This window comes from Poecilia reticulata, chromosome 2, assembly GCF_904066995.2.
Source record: "Poecilia reticulata chromosome 2, P_reticulata-male-v2, whole genome shotgun sequence".
Taxonomy (NCBI): Eukaryota; Metazoa; Chordata; class Actinopteri; order Cyprinodontiformes; family Poeciliidae; genus Poecilia; species Poecilia reticulata.
Window position 1 is genome coordinate 28398464 of NC_088831.1, and position 22290 is coordinate 28420753.

The 22290-nt window shown below is 39.8% G+C and overlaps 3 protein-coding genes and 1 long non-coding RNA gene across 5 annotated transcripts; 3 read left to right on the top strand and 1 right to left on the bottom strand.

Moving 5' to 3' along the window:
- Positions 1-242: 242 nt before the first annotated feature.
- LOC103459381 (ribosyldihydronicotinamide dehydrogenase [quinone]-like) lies at positions 243-1830 on the top strand. Of its 2 annotated transcripts, none has more exons than XM_008400894.3 (6): positions 243-352; positions 441-605; positions 673-803; positions 871-984; positions 1049-1150; positions 1221-1830. In XM_008400894.3, the coding sequence occupies exons 1-6, from the start codon at positions 349-351 to the stop codon at positions 1497-1499; spliced, it is 795 nt and encodes a 264-aa protein (XP_008399116.1). In that variant the 5' UTR covers positions 243-348; the 3' UTR covers positions 1500-1830. The 2 variants fall into 2 exon arrangements, with proteins under 2 accessions (XP_008399116.1, XP_081458708.1); XM_081602582.1 differs by having other exon boundaries at positions 296-334.
- Positions 1831-3125: 1295 nt separating this feature from the next.
- LOC103459390 (ribosyldihydronicotinamide dehydrogenase [quinone]-like) lies at positions 3126-4555 on the top strand. Its single transcript, XM_017308738.2, has 6 exons — positions 3126-3284; positions 3434-3598; positions 3669-3799; positions 3864-3977; positions 4040-4132; positions 4203-4555. The coding sequence occupies exons 1-6, from the start codon at positions 3281-3283 to the stop codon at positions 4425-4427; spliced, it is 732 nt and encodes a 243-aa protein (XP_017164227.1). The 5' UTR covers positions 3126-3280; the 3' UTR covers positions 4428-4555.
- Positions 4556-8491: 3936 nt separating this feature from the next.
- On the bottom strand, positions 8492-9450 carry LOC103459396 (uncharacterized). Its single transcript, XR_532730.2, has 2 exons — positions 9125-9450; positions 8492-8981 (listed from the first exon to the last, which is right to left on the bottom strand). It is a non-coding gene; the product is annotated as an uncharacterized LOC103459396 (long non-coding RNA).
- Positions 9451-9467: 17 nt separating this feature from the next.
- LOC103459403 (ribosyldihydronicotinamide dehydrogenase [quinone]-like) lies at positions 9468-10769 on the top strand. The gene is made up of 6 exons (XM_008400924.2): positions 9468-9532; positions 9675-9839; positions 9907-10037; positions 10105-10218; positions 10283-10384; positions 10456-10769. The coding sequence occupies exons 1-6, from the start codon at positions 9529-9531 to the stop codon at positions 10726-10728; spliced, it is 789 nt and encodes a 262-aa protein (XP_008399146.2). The 5' UTR covers positions 9468-9528; the 3' UTR covers positions 10729-10769.
- Positions 10770-22290: the final 11521 nt, after the last annotated feature.

Consider the following 22290-nt stretch of genomic DNA (forward strand, 5'->3'; position numbering starts at 1 on the left):
TGTGCACATAGTTGTGCAGACATCGCACAGCTCACTGAAATATGATGAAAAAGCAGAAGCAACACTAAGGTAACATTAAGTCTCGGCAGTATAAACTGGAAGTAAAATACTGTGCCATTGTTCCTGGACAGAACTTATTCAACTTCAGATTTTAGTGAAAATGCGTGGAAATCTGAAATTACTCTCTGATGTTGTTACCTGAATCATGAAGATAATTGTTAATTATCTGCACCTGAGTGTGCTTGAGCACAGCCAGATATAAAAACAGCTGAGCAAGTCCAGCAGGTAGGGTGTGATTTATTCCAATTCATTTGGCTGTGGCAAAATCAAACAGGTTTTTGGCCCAAAATGGGTAATAGTTTCCGTGAGATTGAAAATATTTCTTGTAAATATTATGTTTCTGAGGTGATGGTAAAGTGTATTGTGTTTTTTTTTTTCAGCAAAGAAAGTGCTGATTGTGTATGCTCACCAGAGCTCTGGATCATTCAATGCTGCAGCTAAAAATATTGCAGTGGAGGTTCTGACTGCTCAGGGCTGCACAGTGGAAGTCTCTGACCTGTATGCCATGGGTTTTAAAGCCACTGCTACAGCTGAGGACATTAAAGGTATGAATCAATGCAGGTTTCTCAAATGTTGGGATTTATTAATGCCTGATGAACCTTTCATGCACAGGAGACTTGAAGGATGCTGAGAACTTCTGTTATCTTGATGAATCCAAACTTGCATGGGAGCAGGGAAGACTTTCAGATGACGTCACAAAAGAGCAATCTAAGCTCACTGAGGCAGACTTGGTCATCTTTCAGGTAAAGCATTCCTAACGGCAGTACACGTTAAGTCATCAGAACCCACTTACTGTAGTGCCTGTTGCAGTTCCCCATGTACTGGTTCAGTGTTCCTGGCATCCTGAAGGGCTGGTTTGATCGGGTGCTCACCAATGGCTTTGCCTTTTTACAAGAGAAACCCTACGGCCTGGAAACTTTCAAGGTAAGGGTTCAATGAAGGGTTTGCAGAAATCCAAACATGCTGTGTTCAACCTGTTTCCTTCTAGGACAAGAAAGCCATGCTGTCCTTCACCACTGGGTCTCCAGAATCCATGTTTTGTACAATTGGTATTAATGGAGACATAAATGTCACACTGTGGCCACTGCAGGTATTTTATCTTAAGTGGGTGTGATTAAACAACACACAGTAGAAACCTCATGGCAATTCTTTCTCTGCAGAACGGCATCCTGCACTACTGTGGCTTCCAGCTTCTGGCCCCTGAGGTTTTCTGGGCTCCGGCTCTTGCTGCTGCTGGAGATCGTAAGAACATGCTGGAGAGCTGGCGCACACGACTGCAAGGTCTGCTGGAGGAGGAGCCCCTGTCCTTCACTCCCTTGGACTGTTTTGATAAGGAGACTTTCCAGATGAAACATGAACATGTCAGTGAAGAGTTTGGTCTGTCTGTGGGCATCCACCTGAGCAAGCCACAGCTGTCTCGGAGCCAGATGAAAGATTGATGCTAAGATGTTGCCATTGTATGATCACTAAAAACTGGTTTATTCTGAAGATGAGAGGTTTTCATGACTTTACTTCAATTTGCACTTTTTCATAGACTAAATGTGAACCAAACCTGTTAAAATTAAATGAATGATTAAAAAAAAATACTAACCTACAGGTGATTTCATTCTGGCAGTGACTGCTGAGTTTGATATGTGCTGAGATTTCTCCCAGCTGCAATGTTGGCATATTCTCTGTTGGGGGGGGAATTAAAAAGCTTGTCGGTGAAACTTAAGTGATAAATGCATTTTCAATTGTACTGCAACAGAATAAACTGCTTGTGTAGGATAAGTGGATATTTAAACTTTTTCCTGCAGAGTATCCTTCAAGCAATTTAAGGACTTGTATTCCTAGACTTCCAAGCAAAGCCAATTCTCTACTAGAATTAAATGTGGCAAGAATGAGAAATATCACAGTCTGGGAGAACATCAAGCCACAATATTTATAACTGTATTTAATGGTTTGGTTTGAGAAATGTACTTGGTGCTGAACTTTTTTTTTTTTCAAAGACTCAATTTTCTTAAACCTTAAGCATGGTGCCTCTGTTTGGATTTTTACTTTATGAATGTAAAGTTTTGTCCAGATGAATCACATTGAGGTCATTCAGTATTTAAGTTCATTGACCTTTTATCACAGTTTAGATAGTTTCCCCTGGTTTCAGTCTGCAATTGCCGTTGCCACCTTTGACTGAAAATAGATTCCAGATTCCCCACAACCATGCAAGAATTTGTCTATCCTGACATCAGCTGACTCTATGGACAGTATTCCTCCTAGATGCTTACTCTGCCGACTGGTCTTGTTCCCCTCGCAACAAAATGTGCCGTTACCCATACGACGCAATTAAAAACACCTTGACTGAGATTAGAGTACACATGCAGAACATAAGGATTATCTTGTTAGCTGCTCTGAAAGGATGGGCAAATCTGAAGATAAAACATTCCACTGTTTATTTTCCTTGGTATATTCTAGAACTTTAAGTATTCCCAGGGTATTTTTTTAAATGTATACCTGAAAATTGTAAATATATATATATATATATCAACACTAACAAATATCTAGACTAACATCACTGAAACAGCTGCCCCTGACAGAATTGATGTTAATGATCCTCTTGTTTCTTCCCAGCACTTATGGGTAGACAATTAACAAGTAATCATAATCTGTTTCTGACATTCACAGGAGTGTTTCTGTGTGAATAAGAATTGTGACACAATTATTGTGGTAAAATCCAACATAAAAGCTCAACTACAAAGATTTAGAGCTGGTGCTTCGATTCTCAAGGTAGCTGGCAATCAAAACTTGCACTAAGAGAAATCAATTTGTGCTAGCTTCTCACATTATCTACAGTTTCCAATATGGTTAACTTCAGGTGAAACACTTTTCTTTGTGAAAATAACAGTAGGTAACCTGATTCACATGCCCACTTTCTATAAATATAAAATACTCCCCCCCCCCCCTCTCCCTCCTTTTCTTCTCTATTATGGAGGCTTACAAGCAACTTCTAGGTGTATGCTGCCACCTACTGCATGTGAGTGTGAAGCAGCATTAACTCACAACCATTCCTGTCAGATGTGTGCTTGATGAACGCTGATTGACAACACCTGAGTCAACAAAAACCCTAACAGTTCAGCGTATAAAAGCAGTAGGAAGGCTTTTCTGTACAGTGAGCGTTGTTGACTCAGGTTTTTATTTTTATTTTATTTTTTAATTGATCATAGACAGCTGAGACATTGGATCTGAAATGGGTAACAGTTTTTTTTCCTCAATTATTTCACATGTTCCCTTTTGGGTAGTGAATTTTAAAATCTGTTAAGTTGAATTGTGTAGTTTGGATAAATATTAAAAACATTTATGATCTGATTGGTGCTAAATATATTCTTTCATGTTTTTGCAGCAAAGAAAGTGCTGATTGTGTATGCTCACCAGAACTCTAGATCATTCAATGCTGCAGCTAAAAATGCTGCTGTGGATATTCTGACTGACCAGGGCTGCATAGTGGAAGTCTCTGACTTGTATGCCATGGCTTCTAAAGCCGCTGCTACAGCAGAGGACCTCAAAGGTATTAAATAACTTTAGGTGATATATAGTCGGTGGTTTATGTCTGACAATTTTTTTTTTCTTTTGCACAGGAAACTTGACGTGTGCTGAGGCCTTCCGTTATCCTGATGAATCCAAACTTTCATGGGAGCAGGGAAACCTTTCATATGAAATCGCAAAGGAGCAATCTAAGTTAGCTGAGGCAGATTTGGTCATCTTTCAGGTATTTCTACACATAGGTGATCTATAAATGCACAATGTTGTACTTACTCTAGTCCCTCTTTTAGTTCCCCATGTACTGGTTCGGTGTTCCTGGCATCCTGAAGGGCTGGTTTGATTGGGTGCTCACCAATGGCTTTGACTTTTCGCAAGACGAACCCTACGGCCTGGAAATCTTCAAGGTAATCTTCAATGAAGGGTTTGCAGAAATCCGAACGCGCGTGTTCAACCCATTTCCTTCTAGGGCAAGAAAGCCGTGCTGTCCTTGACGACTGGATGTCGTACAGCCATGTTCTGTGTTGATGACGACATGAATGTCACATTGTGGCCACTACAGGTACTTTATCTTAACTGGGTGTGATTAAACCATACAAAGTAGAAGCCTCATAGCAATTCTTTTTCTGCAGAACGGTGTCCTGCACCACTGTGGCTTCCAGGTTCTGGCCCCTCAGGTCTTCTGGGCTCCGGAATTTGCTGATGCTGAAGAGCGTTGGAACATGCTGGCGAGCTGGCGCTTACGACTGGAAGGCCTGCTGGAGGAGGAGCCCCTGTCCTTCACTCCCTTGGTCTGTTTTAATGAGAAGACTTCCCAGTTGAAGCCTGATGATCATGAGAAACATGCCAGCAAATAGTCTGGTCTGACGGTGGGCATCCACCTCAACCAGCCACTGCCCCCTCGCAGCCAGATGAAGGCTGGATGCCAAGATGTTACTCTTGTCTTGAATGATCAGCGTGTGTAATTAAAGCTGCTTTAATCAGATTTTTTTTTGGTTGGCCTGAGTTTATTTTCCTTAAATTAATTTTTATTTCCCTGTCCCCAAAATTGGAGGCATTGTGAATTAATCACTGAACACTTGGGTATTTCTAAAATATTCTAGCTCAAGATTGCGCTAGCTGTGCTATGAACAACATGAAGTCTACATTATAGCACTTGACATTTTCTTTTTCCCTCATTACCGTTGCTAGTTCAAATCTTTGAATACCATTGGGCTATGTTTTGCAAGAGGTTCATCCCCTTAATGAAATTGACTTGAGGTTTCCTGATTAACCCGAACTCCTTCATAACCCAGGTAAACTTCTACATGTTTAAGGCTGGAAACTGACCGGTAATGTCTTGATTGTTGATTCTGCTGATCTCTGACAGGCCTTTCACTCAATGATTATTGGGAAGGTTATATTTTACTTTTATATTAAAAATGTAAGCATGTAAGTTCAACACTTGAGATGCTTGTCATTTATCATAAACCTTTTGGAAAATTAAATTTTCTAGCTATGTGTCTTGAAAGCTCAATTTTCAAATGATTAAATGAAATGTCATCTTTGCAAGCATAAAACAATTGTGCGAATGCCCCGTTTTCTAACACTTGCATCCATTCCCAAAAGCAAACAGGTCTCAAAGTTAAACTATAACTTATTTACTTTTTGAAAATGTTTTATTGGCTCTAGTGGTTTTTGTTTGAGGGTGATCAGAAGGGAATGTGGGTTATCAGGCTTGGACTTGAGCCTGTGACAGCCAGAGAGTAAGACCTCTATGTGTGGGTTGTGTTTTCCTCTGCATCACCACAGAACTCCACTATATCTGATTTAGTTATGCTTAAGCTCCAGGTTCCAGGTCTACTTATTGGACGTTTTCTGACTGGAACAGGCAACTTCTTAGAAAATGTATTTAAAGAAAGAATGAACATATACAAAGAAGTTTAGATCTGATTCTCATGATTATTTAGAGCTGTTTATTCAGAAATGGTGTGTGTGTGGATTTTTTCTTTTTCTCAGATGGTAATATTTGGATTTGACCATAGAGGATTGGGGGCGGGGGGAGCTTTTGCAATATCTGGCTGCAAAATGTCTCAAAATATTCTGGTTGAAAACAAGATGGTTGGGTTTAAACCCCCAATTGTTGGCTAAGCAAATTGAAGGCTCAGAGTGCTGGTTTCATTTAAAGTAAACTGATAAAAGGCATTAACAGCAGTCTTCAGAAGACTGCCTAGGAAAACCCACTCATAAATTTCTGGAATTAAAGGTGGCACAGAGGACAGGTCCCACAACCCATGCATGGAGGCCTCCATCCTCAATGTGGCAGTCACGAGTTCAAGTCCTGGTCTGTTGACCTTTGCCACATCTTTTCTCATTTCCTGCCACTCTACTGTGAACACCAGAGCCAAATATTTCTGGGAGCATCACAAGGATTTAACTTGAATCAGTTGCTGGATCATGAGCCACTATGCACAGATGCCTCCTGGACTCTGGCTCAATGATCCAGCCTGAGTCCTCTTTTTGCAAGAGAGCAGTGTGTATTTTAGATGAAACTTGAGGTTCCAGGGTCTGGAGGAGAACCCCTCATTGCTTACAGTCCAGAGTGAAACTTTCAGTTATGAGAGCCTTGGCATTGGGTTACTGAAGTCCAGTCACTGCAGCCATCTACCAGGAAGTTATACAGCAATCATAACTTATTTCCACAACAAACTATATGCAGATGATGATTGTATTTTCCAGTACTTCTCCTTTTCACACTGCTAAAAGTTGGTCCAATAACCATGGTGTCACAGTGCTGGATTGATCAACACAAATGGTCTGACCTGAACCCATAGAGACTCTATGAGGTATTATGAAGAGTCACCAAACCCAACAATGTAAATGACCTGAAGGCTGCTATCACTGCAACCTGGGCTTCCATTACGTCTCAGCAATGCCACAGACATTGATGCAACAATGCACGCAAAGGAAGACCTGACAGATGTATATAAATCCTTGTGTAAAACCATTTTTTAAATCAATATGTAATACTCTATTTCTCTGAGACACCGCATTTTGGGTTTATCTGTAAGTCGTAATCATCCAAATTGCAAGAAATATTTACCATATGTGTAATGAGTTTGAGTGCCAGAGAAAAACTGTTCAAAAAATGTTGACATTTTTCTAAACATTCAATCTTTTGTGGCGTTGTAGCATTGAGATGATTACAGACTTCCATAACAGTCTCTCTCACACACAAGAATTCAGCAAGTAAGGCACCAGTTGAAAGACTAAGAATTATATTTTAGTCCATATTTTGAAAGGCCTTTAAATTGGGCTCTCTCTACCAAACTTTCCATTGGCTTTTATGCAAATTCTTTTATATTTGTGTATTTGTTTTGTCTTTTTTGTACTGGCTTTTTATGTTGCTTGACGATTTTTTTTACTTGAATATATTTTGAGTTTGTTTATGCTGCTGTTTTGTTTAGTTCTTCCTGGAAGAAACGATGTCAATAGAACATTCCTGGCTAAATAAAGACAGTCTTAAACTTGTCCACCTCACAAGCACCAGTGAAGGACTTCCTGTGCAGTCGGGCTTTCCTTTAGAAACTATTATCAGTGAAGAAATCAGTCAGACTTTATTTGTATACACATTTTATATAACAGTGAACAATGTACCAATGCTGTTTACACTGAGTGCAATGGAGAGGCGAGACAAACTAAAGAAAGCAACAAATTAAAAAAACAATCTTCCTGTCCCACCCTACCTCACAGCCAAATCGGAATTTACAGTTGCATCAGAATTCAAACATGTTTTCGCTAAGCCAGATAAAATAAACAAGACATTTTACTTCATGCCAAAACAAAGTCAACTTGAAACAAATCAAATTATATTCAGCATAATATAAAATACTGAAGAGTAATAGAAGGAATATTGAGATATGGGCCAAATTCTTGCACAGACATCAAATTAAGCTAAAGAACATTTCTTCAGTGTCTGCACTGTAAAGTTTACATCGTTTTTATCAACATTAGCATTCAAACAACCAATGATGTAATTTGATTCCTAAAAATGGCTTCTGGCTCTGTGAGATATGTCAGTAAACACAAATTGTTTATCAGAGTGCTAAACCAAGTTTCTTATCTGTATTTATACTGCTCTCATGCCTTTCGTTGTAGTTGTCCCACCAGTTGTGCACAAAAAGCCATTTTTGTTGGTTCAATCGGAGGAAGCTGGTACCGTTTTAAAAAACAAGAAAAACACTCTTTGGAAAAAACAAACCAGTTAAAGCATTTCACCAAATAAACATAAACCAGAATGATGTTTTGAGTTTTATTTTGAAGGTTGAACCCAGAGAGATACACACACATGCACATATGTTTAATCACATTTTGACATTAAATCAGACTACCATAAATACTTTCTGTTTTAGGTGCATTTGGATAACCAAACTTATCTTAAATACTGTAAAAATGAGAGAACTTTAAGATTCTGTTTTATCATTTCCATTTTTTAAATGTAGAAGTTTTCATACAGTACAAATATTTGAGCCATCTTTAAAATGGCTCAAATTGATTCACTGAATCCAAATGATGGATTCAGTGGAGCAACAAAATATCTGAGTTGAATGAAGGCAAATGTGTGGTGAATTTTAAGTAAATCCTCAAAACTCTCCGTCCATGTGAAATAACAACCTGAGCCTGAACAGTTATTGTATTGTCAACATTCTGTAAAACAGAAGATCATGCTGAAATAGTTTTTTCAGCTAAACACATGCACAGGTTTGAGATTAATGTCCATGTCTTAAAGCTACACTCTCAGTTTGGCCACACAATGGCACTGTAAGCCACGATTTGCTACAAGCATCCCACAACAAAGACCAGCATGAAAAGCGTGTGCAATTCATTTTGCTTCTGACGAACACCGTGAGAACACAGACAAAGCAAAGTTGGAGCGCAGATGTTAGTGTTATGTTTGTCTTTATTTTATTTAAAAGGAAATTATCATGTGAAATGTAGGAGAACAACACACAATGCTGTGCCAAAATATTTGAGGATCTGCAGCTTAGTGTGCGTAGAGCATAAAAAACAAGCCCTCCCTTCCCCCGAGTCATTTTACGTCATTGTTTCGTGTCAAAACAAAGTGAGTACAAACACAGCCTAAATATAACATAACATAAACCAACATACTTCTGATCCGATGGGATAAAAATCACGTTGAGGAGGCGACGCACCGTTTCCGTCTCACTTAAAACTTTCTACAGATCCAAGAATTTGTAACACTTCAGTTTGTTGTTGTTAATTGAACCCTTCCTCTGAACAGACAGAATCGGACATCGGTGCGTTTGATGCGACATGTGTCCCAGCTCTGTGCCTTTGAAGCCATGATGCTGAATCTGTTTTTCTTTAACGGGGCAACGTTCATGAGTGGGCTTGACCACAGGCAACTGTTTCTGCAAAGGAAAGTAGTGTAAAAGAAAACCAAAAGCTGTACAGTGAGAGAATTACCAGGCCACTCTGGCTTCATGTGGGTGAAAGATAGCGAGACTGGCACGTAGATTTTAAACATCTTGTAGACAGAGGGACAAATACAGACCTGCATGCTATCAAATATCCTGGATCCACATGCACACATGTCTGGCTCTACTGCTAGGCCCAAAGAAGAAGAAAAACAAACACTGTAAAATGGAGAAAATGAGTTAAGGAGTTGATGTAAGATTACACCTTGTGAGAATATAGATGAATCATTGCTGAAATTCAGTAGTAAATCAAGAAAAATGTTTTCTTTTTCTTTAAACTGGAAACAAATCTGGAGGTAGGGGGGAACGGTCCTCCCACCTGACTGATTGGTGACCCTGATTGCTAATTGGTGGCATCTGAGAGAGCCTAATGTGGAAAAGCTGTATAAAACCTGCATTTTGAGCTGTGAATATCAAGCACTTCTTTTTATTTTTATTTTTCTTTTGTTAATAGGTTGACTATTTGGAAACCAGCTTTACAATGGGTAAACTTATTTTTGTGCGCTTGCATTTGAAAACTTTTATTTCTTGTGTCTGCTCTGTACAACGTTAAAAAAGTTGCTGGCTTCTATTATATTTAGTTATTGAAAGACTTAAATCCATGTTGTCATTTTCTCTATATTGCAGCAAAGAAAGTACTGATTGTGTATGCTCACCAGAGCTCTGGATCATTCAATGCTGCAGCTAAAAATATTGCAGTGGAGGTTCTGACTGCTCAGGGCTGCACAGTGGAAGTCTCTGACCTGTATGCCATGGGTTTTAAAGCCACTGCTACAGCTGAGGACATCAAAGGTATGAATCAATGCAGGTTTCTCAAATGTTGGGATTTATTAATGCCTGATGAACCTTTCATGCACAGGAGACTTGAAGGATGCTGAGAACTTCTGTTATCTTGATGAATCCAAACTTGCATGGGAGCAGGGAAGACTTTCAGATGACATCACAAAAGAGCAATCTAAGCTCACTGAGGCAGACTTGGTCATCTTTCAGGTAAAGCATTCCTAACGGCAGTACATGTTAAGTCATCAGAACCCACTTACTGTAGTGCCTGTTGCAGTTCCCCATGTACTGGTTCAGTGTTCCTGGCATCCTGAAGGGCTGGTTTGATCGGGTGCTCACCAATGGCTTTGCCTTTTTACAAGAGAAACCCTACGGCCTGGAAACTTTCAAGGTAAGAGTTCAATGAAGGGTTTGCAGAAATCCAAACATGCTGTGTTCAACCTGTTTCCTTCTAGGACAAGAAAGCCATGCTGTCCTTCACCACTGGGTCTCCAGAATCCATGTTTTGTACAATTGGTATTAATGGAGACATAAATGTCACACTGTGGCCACTGCAGGTATTTTATCTTAAGTGGGTGTGATTAAACAACACACAGTAGAAACCTCCATGGCAATTCTTTCTCTGCAGAATGGCATCCTGCACTACTGTGGCTTCCAGCTTCTGGCCCCTGAGGTTTTCTGGGCTCCGGCTCTTGCTGCTGCTGGAGATCGTAAGAACATGCTGGAGAGCTGGCGCACACGACTGCAAGGTCTGCTGGAGGAGGAGCCCCTGTCCTTCACTCCCTTGGACTGTTTTGATAAGGAGACTTTCCAGTTGAAAAATATCAGTGAAGAGTTTGGTCTGTCTGTGGGCTTCCACCTGAGCAATCCACAGCCGTCTCAGAGCCAGATGAAAGATTGATGTTGCCATTGTATGATCAATAAAAGCTGGTTTATTCTGAATTGTGTTCAAGCTCTGTGGTTGTTTGGCCCTTAAAGCTGAAAATGATACAAGTGTTTTCACCTAATGTGCACTCCTGGTTGAAATTTTTATGATGTGAACTTGCCATTGCAATCTGACTTGACCACTATACCCAGACTGTAGGCTGCCTTGGTTTCTGATTCTTCATCACTCCTTCAGTTGAGCAAAATCGACTGTGTTGCTTACTAGGGGTTTGCAAAGAAGTGGCTGAATACTTTTCCCATAGAAGCAGCTTTTGTTTGGGTAAGCAGGAAATGAGAGGAGAGGGGGCGAGGCACACTTAAGGAAGTGGCCATGTGCACTTATGTCCAGACTACAGCTTGTGACGAATAGGAACTGGATCGCGTGCTGCTTTAAAGGTCGCACAAAGTCCCCACTTTTTTTTTTTTTTTTTTTAAATCCTGTCTCTGTAGAGAAATTGCCTCTTTGTAGTCAAAACCTTTTCAGATCCTGCCCTTCAATTTAGTATTTACCTGGAAGATATTGAGTAACTACTAGAAAATGTAAAATATGCAATAAATCTACACAGAGTGGAATTATTTTTTTTATATATTGCAGGGTACTAGAATAGAGCTCGGGTGTAAGGTTTACACCATGCAATCAGATTTGGAGTTCTTCCTGTTCTCCCATTGTCCATCAAAGTTTTCCCACAGTGACTGCATGGAAGGCCATTTTTGTCTGGCTCTGTGGAAGGAAGTGGGTACCATTTTGAATGATGAAAAAGTCTCCGGAAAAGCATGTTTGGTTAGTTGGAAGCTCAAATGCATATATTTATTCTGATTGAAAACTAGACATTTATTGTTGATGTAGATGGAACCCCATATGTTCTGTGAGGACTTGTCCAGGTTATACAACAAATTGTCAAACATAAAGAATTGAAGAAAAATATCAAATAATCTCACTTATTTAATTTTAAACTCTGTAAAAGATTATTCATAGTTAATTTATGGGTGTTTTTACACCAGCAATAAATCGGTGCTTGTATTTGCAGCAGATGTCATCGGGTTAATAACGTGGGTTATTTACCACAATGACCCCCAGCAGGCAGCTGGGGAGGGAAAGAGGTCAACCTGAGAAATGAGGTGAATTATTTATACGATTCATCCTCTCGCGCTTTCAAAGGTTACATTAAAATCCAGTCAGTCATACCTTCAGAACAAATGTAGCCTGTTGAACTTCGCCTTAGTGCATGAATAAGTGAATGCATGTTTGCGTTAACGTGAGGCGCGTGAGGCCGGCTCCTCTAAGGTATATTAAGATTGGCAGCAGGAAAGGCTTGTAATGAGGAACTGCCAGCGTTAGCTTTCATGGTTTCCAACTGCGTCCTTTACCTTTGCATCACAGAGCGTCCATTGTGTGTTCCCCCATCATCATGGCGCAAAGGGAATTCACTCTGACATTTGAGCATCATTCTTCTCACCTCTCGCAGCAGTCTCTTAAAATTGACTTTTTACTTGCAAGATGGTGATTTTTCAGAATGTTTGAGGAAACAACATTTATTTACATTTATTTATTGAACTGCTAGATTCAATAGAGTATGTAAATTTGGGTTTTCTGTTCTATTCTCAGCATCTGTCAAAATGGCACTTTTTTAAAGCATACTGTACTCCAATGTATACAGCCCACCTGTGGCGGCGTTACAGGAAAAGCAGTATGAACAAACTTCAGGTCGCTTATAATGATGGCATGAGGATGCTGCTTAGGGTGCCGCAGCATCCTCATGCCATCCTCATGCCATGAGGATGGCATGAGGATGGCAGCGAGCCTGCAATTTACAAAGTCTGTGGCTCTTGCACGTAAGTCCTGCCGTCATTGCTTTGATGAATAGAAGGAGATCACGCTATTGGATGGCATGAGGATGGCATCCTCATGCCATCCTCATGGCATGAGGATGGCATGAGGATGCTGCGGCACCCTAAGCAGCATGGTTCATTGGCAGCGCAGGTTGCCAATGAACCAACCTGCGCTGCTGTGCTTCGAAACATTATGCACAGATGTATGTGTAGATTAACAGACTCTGCAAACAGCATCATTCAGACTTTGACCAATCCTGTTCAAAGCTCAGTGAGATTCTTCTCCAGTTTGTGGAATCACTGGCGCAATGTCAGTGATTGATTATTTCATTATATATTTTTTGTTTTTCTTCTTTTTATTGTTCTTGTTTTCTCTGTTTATGGATCATAATTGTGTCTAAATAAAGAGGATTGATTGACTGATTGATATTCTATTCTACTCTTTCTAATTCAACATTTTTCAAAACCAAATTTTGAAGAAATTACAGATTTACAAGATTTTTTTTTTCAGGTTTCCCCTGTAATTAACTCCATTCATCTTCCAAATAACTATGACTAGCTTCCCTGCCACTACTAAAGAAAAACTTCCACACAGCATGATGCTGCCACCACTATGCACAGCATACATTTTCCACCATATTTAGTGTTTTGTATGTAGTTACATTTTAGTCTCATCTGACCAAAGCAAACTGTTGGACTTATTTATATCTTCCAAATCGCTTGTGGCAAACAATAGTTTTATTTTTAATTGCTCTTTTCTTGACATTATTCCATAACTCCTCACTATTCCATACTGACATAAACCTAATAGTTGTCCTGTCAACAGATGCTCTCATCTGAACTGTGAATCTGTGCAGCTCCTCCAGAGTTACCATGAGGCTCGTTACTGCTTCTCTGATTAAAACTCTGACGGATTGGCCTATCAGATTTTCAGGACTGACATCTGTTTCGCTGTCTAATGTTGGATGATGGATTGAACGACATCCATCCATCCATCCATCCATCCATTTTCTTGCACCCTTGTCCCTTAATGGGGTTGGGAGGGTTGCTGGTGCCCATCTCCAGCTAACGTTTCGGGGGAGAGGCGGGGTCAACCTGGACAGGTCGCCAGTCTGTCGTAGGGCAACACAGAGACACACAGGACACACAACCATGCACACACACACTCATACCTAGGGGCAATTTGGAGAGACCAATTAACCTGACAGTCATGTTTTTGGATTGTGGGAGGAAACCAGAGTACCCAGAGAAAACCCATGCATGCACAGGGAGAACATGCAAACTCCATGCAGAAAGACCCCAGGCCGGGAATCGAACCCAGAACCTTCTTGCTGCAAGGCAACAGCTCTACCAACTGTGCCACTGTGCAGCCCGGATTGAACGACACTTAATAGAAATTCAAGAGTTTAGCATATTGATGTGTAGTCTAATTCTGTATTAAACCTGTCCATAGATCTACCCTGATATGTTTGTTCTTTGTCTTTTTAATGTAGTTTGTTCACTGGTATTTTTTGAAAAAACAAACAAAAAAAAAACACCAATAACACCAAAAAGACAGATGAACTCCAATTTAATTGCACTGAAAGTCATTAAGGCATATCAATGTTGCTGAATACCGGCTTCAAACACACTTTTTCAAATGTTTAATCCTATTTTTTTAAAAGCCATGAAACATTGTTCGTGTATCTCCCTTTAAATCATGCACTCCCTTATATACTTTGTAAAAGTTTGTGGTCGTAATGTGACAAAATCCGAAAATGTGTGAAACCATTTGCAAGGCACCGCACAACTCCGAGGTTTATATCCCTTGCATGAATGTTTATGTGCCCTCTCAGCCCTCACAACCTTCTGCTTAAGGTCGCAGCTTGAACAGCTGTTTAGAAGAATTATAAAAAAAGTTGTTGACTACGACAGCTGTGGAGGAACAAGACCACAAACAGAGCCAAAGAGGCTTGAGTGAGGTCCAGAAAAGCGGGGGGGGCAGGGGAACACGGGTGAACAAATAATAACAAAGACCACCTCCTTCCTCTTTTTATGCACTTCTCCAGGACATGTCCTTCATCTCTTGTTCAATCTATTCTCATCTCCGTCCTTCTTTTGTGTTTGTCATCTGCGCTCGCCGATGTGAAAATTCACAGGAAACTTTTACCACAATGAGACGTTTCACACATTTTTTGCACCACGGGGATTTGAATGCTCATTGAAGATGCATGCCTCATGGGATTGGACTTTAGCTTAACCGCGCATGTACACCTTCACAAATTACTCCTGACAGACACTTCACTCAGCTAAGCTGGCAGTGATTGGGCAGCAGCGAGCCTGCAATTTACAAAGTCTGTGGCTCTTGCACGTAAGTCCTGCCGTCATTGCTTTGATGAATAGAAGGAGATCACGCTATTGGATTCCAGCTAAGGCTCTGATGTATGGAGCAGCCTGGTACTGAGAGCCTGACGTGAGGCACCAAAGCTGTTTCCTATTTACAAGGTTGAGTGTGGTTGGAGGTTTCTGGTGGTTCGGGGTGTCAAAGTGACGGGGTTAAGACTCCAGTCAGCCATTACCCTCCTCTTTAAATATTTTTTGCATACTGTAATGAAAAACAGACCTTTGCTATCTCCGCCACAGGACGCAACAGGAATAAAAGGCATAGACAAGAACACAGCAGATTCCCCCCTGACGTTGAGTTTTCTGTTTCTGTTTACCGTCTGTCTCTTGTTTCATGCGTCCACCAACTGTCACACATCAGTATAAACAATCAAAGACAACAAATGGTCCCGGCACAGTGGCTCCAACTAAAATCAGGAGTACAGATGAGGTACGAAGAAGGTTTGAAAAAGAATAGGAGTGGCAGAACCCTTTACTCTAAGCTCCAGGCGTTCAGAACCCAACTCCAGATGCTGCCTGGGATGCTACATCCTGACTTTAAACCCCCCCTGCAGTCCTGCATTCGCTTATGAGTTTGCAGAAAAGTTGAATAAGAACCACCTGGGTTAAAGAAAAAGAGCTTGAGGTTATTTTCCATTTCATGTTCCCTTATTTATTTGAATTAATATTTAGTTCAGCAGGGGAAGTTTAAAAATAACATCATATTTACAATGTATTCTCACTTAGAACTGAGTTGGACTTCATTTCTCTGTCTTGTTTATTCACAATATTTATCCAGCCATCTTGTTTGAGTGGTTTGGAGTTGTGTTTATCAAGTAAAGTTTACAGTGTTTTGTTTCCTCTTGAAGCCCACGCTCCTTAAAAGCCAGCGAAATGTCGGAAGGTCAAAGCGGATTTGATGACATACTTTAAAATTTAAAGGAATATGTTGTCATGTTTGGGCTTGCGGTGCGACTATTTTCCAAGTCTGCAGTTGAGCAGCATGTAAAACTGAACATTGCTGGTTGGTACAGAAACAATTCAACTGGAATGTCAGAGTGGATTCTGGGTACCCAGTGTTGCACATGTTTTAATGTGAAACAACTATTACCAGACCGCTTTTGACCTCTGCCTACAGTTGAATTCTTCACAGTTAATTTAGTTATTTCCCCCCCTGAAAGGTCACTTCAAACTAATGCAATATAGTTAGTGTAAGGAACATAAAACACTTCCCATCTGCTGTTAGATCCTCTCTTCCATATCTGGCTCAGAATCAGAGGGAAATAAGTCGCCAGTAAGCCTGATTGTCATTAATTAAAATGTAAGTGCTGCTACATCATCATTCCTAGATGGCTGTCCCCTCCTGCTCACTCTTTTGTCTATACTCTTTTGTAATACATTTATGTTTCATGGCTCTAAAAATAACTTTGGCCATTTAACCCAAACTGTAGACTTGATGCCCAGTGACACTTTGACACAGTGTGTCATTTCCAGCCACAGGATAGAAAAACTTTGACAGCTAATGCTACTGGCTAAGCTTCTGTTTTGCTGCAGGCCTCTCAAAAGCACAACGGCATTCCTGCAGCTCCGAGGGTCCATTATTCACTGAGCTGACAGGACAATAGGGGTGAAAGTTACCTAGCATATTTGTGAACTTACTGTCATGCATTTAGCGAGGACAGGTTCTTTGTAAAGCTCACATTGGGTTTGTCAGGGTAGGATTACGAGATTACACCCGCACGCTGCAGAATCTGCAAGGAGATTGACATTTTCTTGTGAGCTTGCTGAAAGATTCTCTCATTCACTAATCCATACAGGATAGCCGTAGCGTCCCCTTGGGCGAGACTTTTCTTCAGATATCACAAGTCTTCTGTACGTTTTCAGTGACCTTGCTGTTCCTTCGTGTCTGTCCACGAGGCTGGAAAAAAAATGGTTGCATGTTTGAGGGGGTGAGTAGTGGGGCTTGAGGAGAGCATAACTTTTTGTTTGAGTTACCATTATGTGCAGAGAGGATAGACAAAGTCAATGGACTGTATGAGCAACAGAAGTTTTGGCCAAAAGCTAAGCATTGACAGATTCACGGACGTAAGAGAAAGTCGGAATAGAGAGCCAAGAGTAAACTTTTGTAAACACCTCAAGGTATTACTTACTGGCTTTTTCAACACTTAAATTGTTGTTCTTTTTATGCAGCCCTCTTAGAGAAATGTACTTTTGGTCCATGTGCAAACAATTGTCCAGCTCACTGAGAGCAGCTCCTTCCACAGGGAAGATTTTTAGAAAGTCAGAATGAAGTATGTGGAAGGGTTGCAGCTTATGATTATTTAAGTAATGGACTATTCTATCAATGATTTTGATGATTTATCAAGTATTTGGACAAACAACCAAACAAAAAACAATTGCCAAGTTCTGCTGAAAAAAGGTAAATGGTAAAAAGTTGACAAAAAGTCATTTATATTGTGGCATTGGCAAGTTTCAGGAAATTTTATCGAAGACTTAAAGATTCCATTGTTATTTAAATGTAATAACACATTTATTATAATATTTTATCTGACTTCATAAAATAAGACAGTTAAAGATAACTTTATTGGCTGCTATGTTTCAGAGCTGATCTCTAACTTCACTCCCTTTGTACCTTTGAATTACCCAAGTTCCCTGCCTTCAAACAGAGTATACTGTAAGGATCACAATAGTTCTTGGCAACAGGTCTCAACAACTACTGCATTCTTATTTTCAAGCCAAATCTGTCCATATCTACACTTTTCCATGACAAAGAACCTTGAAGAGGATAACCATCAAGAATGTTTTGATCTTAAGGTCCTCAAAACTAGACCATTTTAGTAGTAAAAGGTTGTCAGGGCTCTTAAGGGTCTGACTTTAAAACACTTCTAATGGTCATTTGCTGTCACTTTCATTGATTTAGTTTGTTTTGAAAAGTGTAAAAACACAATTTTTCACAGTCAAAACCACAACATGCAAAAAGCAGGAGTGCAGCATTTCTAAAAAAAAACCCCAAAACAAACAAAAATAAATAAAAACATATAAACACCAAACAAAAGCAAGAACATGGAAAAATGTGTTACCTGAAGAAGTATTGAATAATTAAACATATGAATTTAGGATAAACTATGGTTGTCATTTGAAAGAGAGTCTTGGAAGTCCTAAGTGTGCTTAAGACTTTCCCATTTCCATTACATTTAAAACTTTTTAGGTCCTGCAGAATTCTTATCATTTGATTACTTTACATTTGGGATTTTCATATGATAGAATAAAATACACTGCAAAAGTATTTCTACTATACTGATGATTGAAATGCCCTTATGTTGAAATTCACATTGTGCGGTATCTCCACAGGAAAATATTTCATTGCATTCTTGTGTCATTGCATAAAAAAGACTGAGGCAGGTAGTTTAGCAGTTTTACTGTAAATCAACCCACATCAATCGTCTAGGAAACGTGACAAGGAACCAAAATATTTATTTCTTTTTTTCAAATTGCCAAGCGATGAGGTTATATTTGGCACATGCTTGGTCAGAGTTTGTGAACTCTCTTTGCATACCTGTTTATTTTGGCAAGCGCCTGGTGAGTACTGAACTGATTTTAGCATTGTTCCCTCCTCGGGGCGCGTTGGAACTGCATATTCATTTTTTAAAACCTGTCCAAAGACATTCAACAAATGAAGTTATTTATTCCAGTTTCTAACTAGTTCTGCATCTTTTAAATGTGGACCAAACTGGAATTTTTCACCAAGCAACTCTTTCTCTTGTCCAACCCAATAGACCTTAGGATAGGATCAGGTTGCTAAATAAAATCCCTGAATAATTCCAACCAGCAATGAAATGGAAACGCAAAGTTTTCTTCAACAAGTACTTTTTTGCATTAGAAAACATATACAGCTGAACAGTAGGACGCTCAGTGGGGGTTGAAATGTTTTTTTCAGGGATTCCTTATTCAGCAAATTAATGAGGGAAAATACTCACCCGGTGGTCAGCGATGCAAATTATGACAACCTAAAAAAACGCAGATGCCATTTGACTGGATATATGCTAAGTTATAGATTTCATTTTAAAATTAAGAGTTTTTTGTTTTAAAAAAAAAAGCTTCTTGTCTGTGAGCCAACGTAGTCATAAAATGCCTCGTATGAACTCAAAAATCTTTTCACAGAGCAGCTTGACACAAAGCCTTTTGTTACTTTTGTTACTTTGGAAATCTGAGAAGTTCTCAGGTTTCCCACACATTCACAGTTTGGTGTAAGGGATGCTATGTCTGTGAGAATTGCCTTCCTTTGTTATATTTCTCAACAGGGACACGCTCTCTGCCGACCGTGCACCTGCACAAAAAAAAAAGAAGAAAAAAGATCCTTCATCCGAGCACTAAAAATATCTACAATGATCCCAATTGCCGCCAATGTTTTGTTCCTCAGACTGTTTTAAAGGTCCAGTAGTTTTCTTTATGTTCACAGACTCCTTAAGAAGCTTCATCCACTCTGAACACAAAAGATTCAGTTTCACCCATTCTGTTTGACAGATCATAAATGAATAAGTAATTAAGTGAAAAAATGAATGATTTTTGAGAGAGGGGGGCAACGAGGAATGCGAGGGAGTTGAAAAATGCCGGAGGGGGCCTCAAGGCAGAAGGGGAGGCTGATCTGTAACAATGTGGTGGAGGAAGAGTTTGAGAGGGACCCTCTGAATGGACATTTGCACGAAAATGGAACATGTCTGTCAGACCCGCCAGCATGACGTGTGGAGCTAGATCACAATGGAAACTGCAGCTATTTAAATAAACTTTCTTAATTTTACTTCCTCATTTTTCTCCCCTTTTTTCTCTTGCACACGGCCTTCTTTCTCGCCCGTTGCTTATGCCAACTCTTTTCAGTTTCCCTGTCTGCTTATTATGAGCCCGGTTCTAATCTACCTGACCCCTTTGAAAAGAAAATAGCAGCGTTGCATATTTGTGAATCATCTACTACTTTGTAGAAAATATTATTTTGTCAGCCCGTACAAACATCCATCACATTTTTGGCTGAATAAGTTGTTCTACAGATTGAGAAAACATTAGATAAGGAAGGAAAGATCAGTCGTACACCTTCAAGATCTGGCAGACTTCCAGGTCGTAAAATGGTTTGTTCCAGTGGGAGTAGTACCGCATTGAAATATGGGATAACCATCGTCAAGCTGGAGGTAAGAGATACTTTACCAGCCGAGGTTAACAGAAATAAGATATATAAGCGCAACACTGTGACCATTTCATCAGTAACTCCCAACACATCGTTGTTATTCATTTGTATTAGTGAAAATGGAAAGCATATTTTTTTGGTGGTAAAGAGATCACTGGAAGTAGAGCTGATGTCTTGTGTATTTTTTAAAAATATAAAACAAGAAGGACAACAGCATAAGAAGTGTATTTACTCCCAACTTTATATGAATTTGTATAAAACAAAACAAAACAATGTTTTTTGCATTTCAGTTACTCTAGCATTCATCTCCCACTAAATATATTGTGCTAGTTCCTGCTTAAGAAGAATTACTTTGAAATTCAGTTCACTCCAGTAAAAATTAATTCATTTATGTTCATAGTTTATCAACTCAATATTCTGCTTTTCCAGCTATCCTTGCCTGTCTGTCTGATGCTCATAGCAGGATCTTCTCTGGTCATATTTCTATCAGTTTTAATCTGGTAGTTTTGATGGGTGGAGCTCAAGTTGTCATGTAACAACGCAGAGACCGAGGCTTCAGATGTGTCCTATCTATATTACACAGGGGAAATGTTATGAAGAAATTTGTAGGTGGCGCAGATGATCATGAACAAAATAAATATTTTATTCTTCATTTTTTACTGACTGTGTTTTCAGAGTATGAACAGACATCATGAAAAAACTATAAATAAAGGAAATTTTTTACTAAGCAAACAATTGATTTAGTCATTTCTAGGTTAAGCTTTAGAAAAACAAAGTCCTTGTTTTTGAGTCTTTGACGTATAATTCAGATTGTTTCAAAACCAATTCAGTCACTTTTTCCCGGGCGCCAGTACTGTCTTTTCTTAAAACTCAAATACACACACGCATACACACTGCTGCTGTTCCCACTCCGGCCTCCCTGCGAATGAGGACTGCAGAACAGAGGTTGGCAGAAGTCTGCGGGACTGCGGATGCTTATCAGAGGGGCTTACAAATCCCCCCCGATGCTTCTGATATGGAAGACAATGTATATGCGTGTGTAGTGGGAGCTTTCTTTAAAGCCTCATTGAAACTGACTTCACTGCTTTGCTCTTTTAATGAGGTCAGAGTAGCCTACTGGGCGCATTCTGAATCACTGAATACAAGACCGACAGTCATAATAAACTTTATAAGCTGTCTGACTTGGCCAAGCCGCTTGTCTTTTTACGAGAATAAAAAGCTGGACATGCTGAGCCTTTGCTATTCCAATAATTCTCCCTTTGAACGTGATATCATTTATTTTTCAGAGCTTGATCAAAGTGTGTTGTCATGATGAGGCCAAGCAAACACTGTCTCTTGCCACACTGTGAACTGGAATTCCACAGCTCCGCTTCCTTTTGTGATCCGCTCTTTGTATTGAACTTGGGGTTAATTGCCCGGCCGGAAGCAGCTGCGAGGCCTCTGGAGCTGCAGGTGAGTTCTCAGAGGTTCTTTGTGCACACATGAGCCTCCTGCACGGCTTTGAGCAGCCTCCAAGGAAATTCCCTAAAATGAGACCAAACAAGCCTGCAACCAGGATTGTGGCTGGTAGTTTTAAATGAAGAACTGCACCAGTTAAAAAAAAATAATAAAAAAAATGTGACTCTGAAATGTAATCTTGATGTTAAAAAGGTTTAAAAATGGCAGAGTAATGTTTTCTAAAATGGCGGGTTAATATTCTCTCTCTGTGTTGTCAGTTACCTCTGTGGAAGTGGGTGTCGGGTTAAACCCATTTGTTGGTTTTGGGTGGATGCAGAAGGCGATCGTTGTGGTTCACTGAAACTTTGGTTTCATATCTAGTCAAATTGGGGTGGAGCAGAAATCCCTGCCCTAGTCTAGTCATTGTGGAAAAGTATATCGCATGTATTTGCCCCCGTTGTTGTTTATGGGCTTTTTTATTTTTAGTTAATTAAACTTGTTGTCGTCGTTGACTCCTTCCACAAGGAAGGTGAGCAATAAACGGATTGTTGTAAAAAACAGCTGGCTGTTGAAGAGTGCTTTGTCCAAACTATTTGCAGGAAAGTTAAGTGGATGAAAAAACTGGAGTAAGATGCACAAGGAAGATTAAACCCCATTCAAAAGTTTAGTGAAAACACGGGTTGCAGTGCTTCAAGAACCACCACACATTGGGCTACTTGTCCAGGATCTGTCGCA

Bases quoted from the DNA above. Each gene is read 5' to 3' on its own strand.
- LOC103459381 (XM_008400894.3), top strand. The intron at 804-870 runs GTAAAGCATTCC...TGCCTGTTGCAG, and splicing joins CAGACTTGGTCATCTTTCAG to TTCCCCATGTACTGGTTCAG. The intron at 985-1,048 runs GTAAGGGTTCAA...GTTTCCTTCTAG, and splicing joins ACGGCCTGGAAACTTTCAAG to GACAAGAAAGCCATGCTGTC.
- LOC103459390 (XM_017308738.2), top strand. The intron at 3,800-3,863 runs GTATTTCTACAC...TCCCTCTTTTAG, and splicing joins CAGATTTGGTCATCTTTCAG to TTCCCCATGTACTGGTTCGG. The intron at 4,133-4,202 runs GTACTTTATCTT...CTTTTTCTGCAG, and splicing joins TCACATTGTGGCCACTACAG to AACGGTGTCCTGCACCACTG.
- LOC103459403 (XM_008400924.2), top strand. The intron at 9,840-9,906 runs GTATGAATCAAT...TTTCATGCACAG, and splicing joins TACAGCTGAGGACATCAAAG to GAGACTTGAAGGATGCTGAG. The intron at 10,219-10,282 runs GTAAGAGTTCAA...GTTTCCTTCTAG, and splicing joins ACGGCCTGGAAACTTTCAAG to GACAAGAAAGCCATGCTGTC.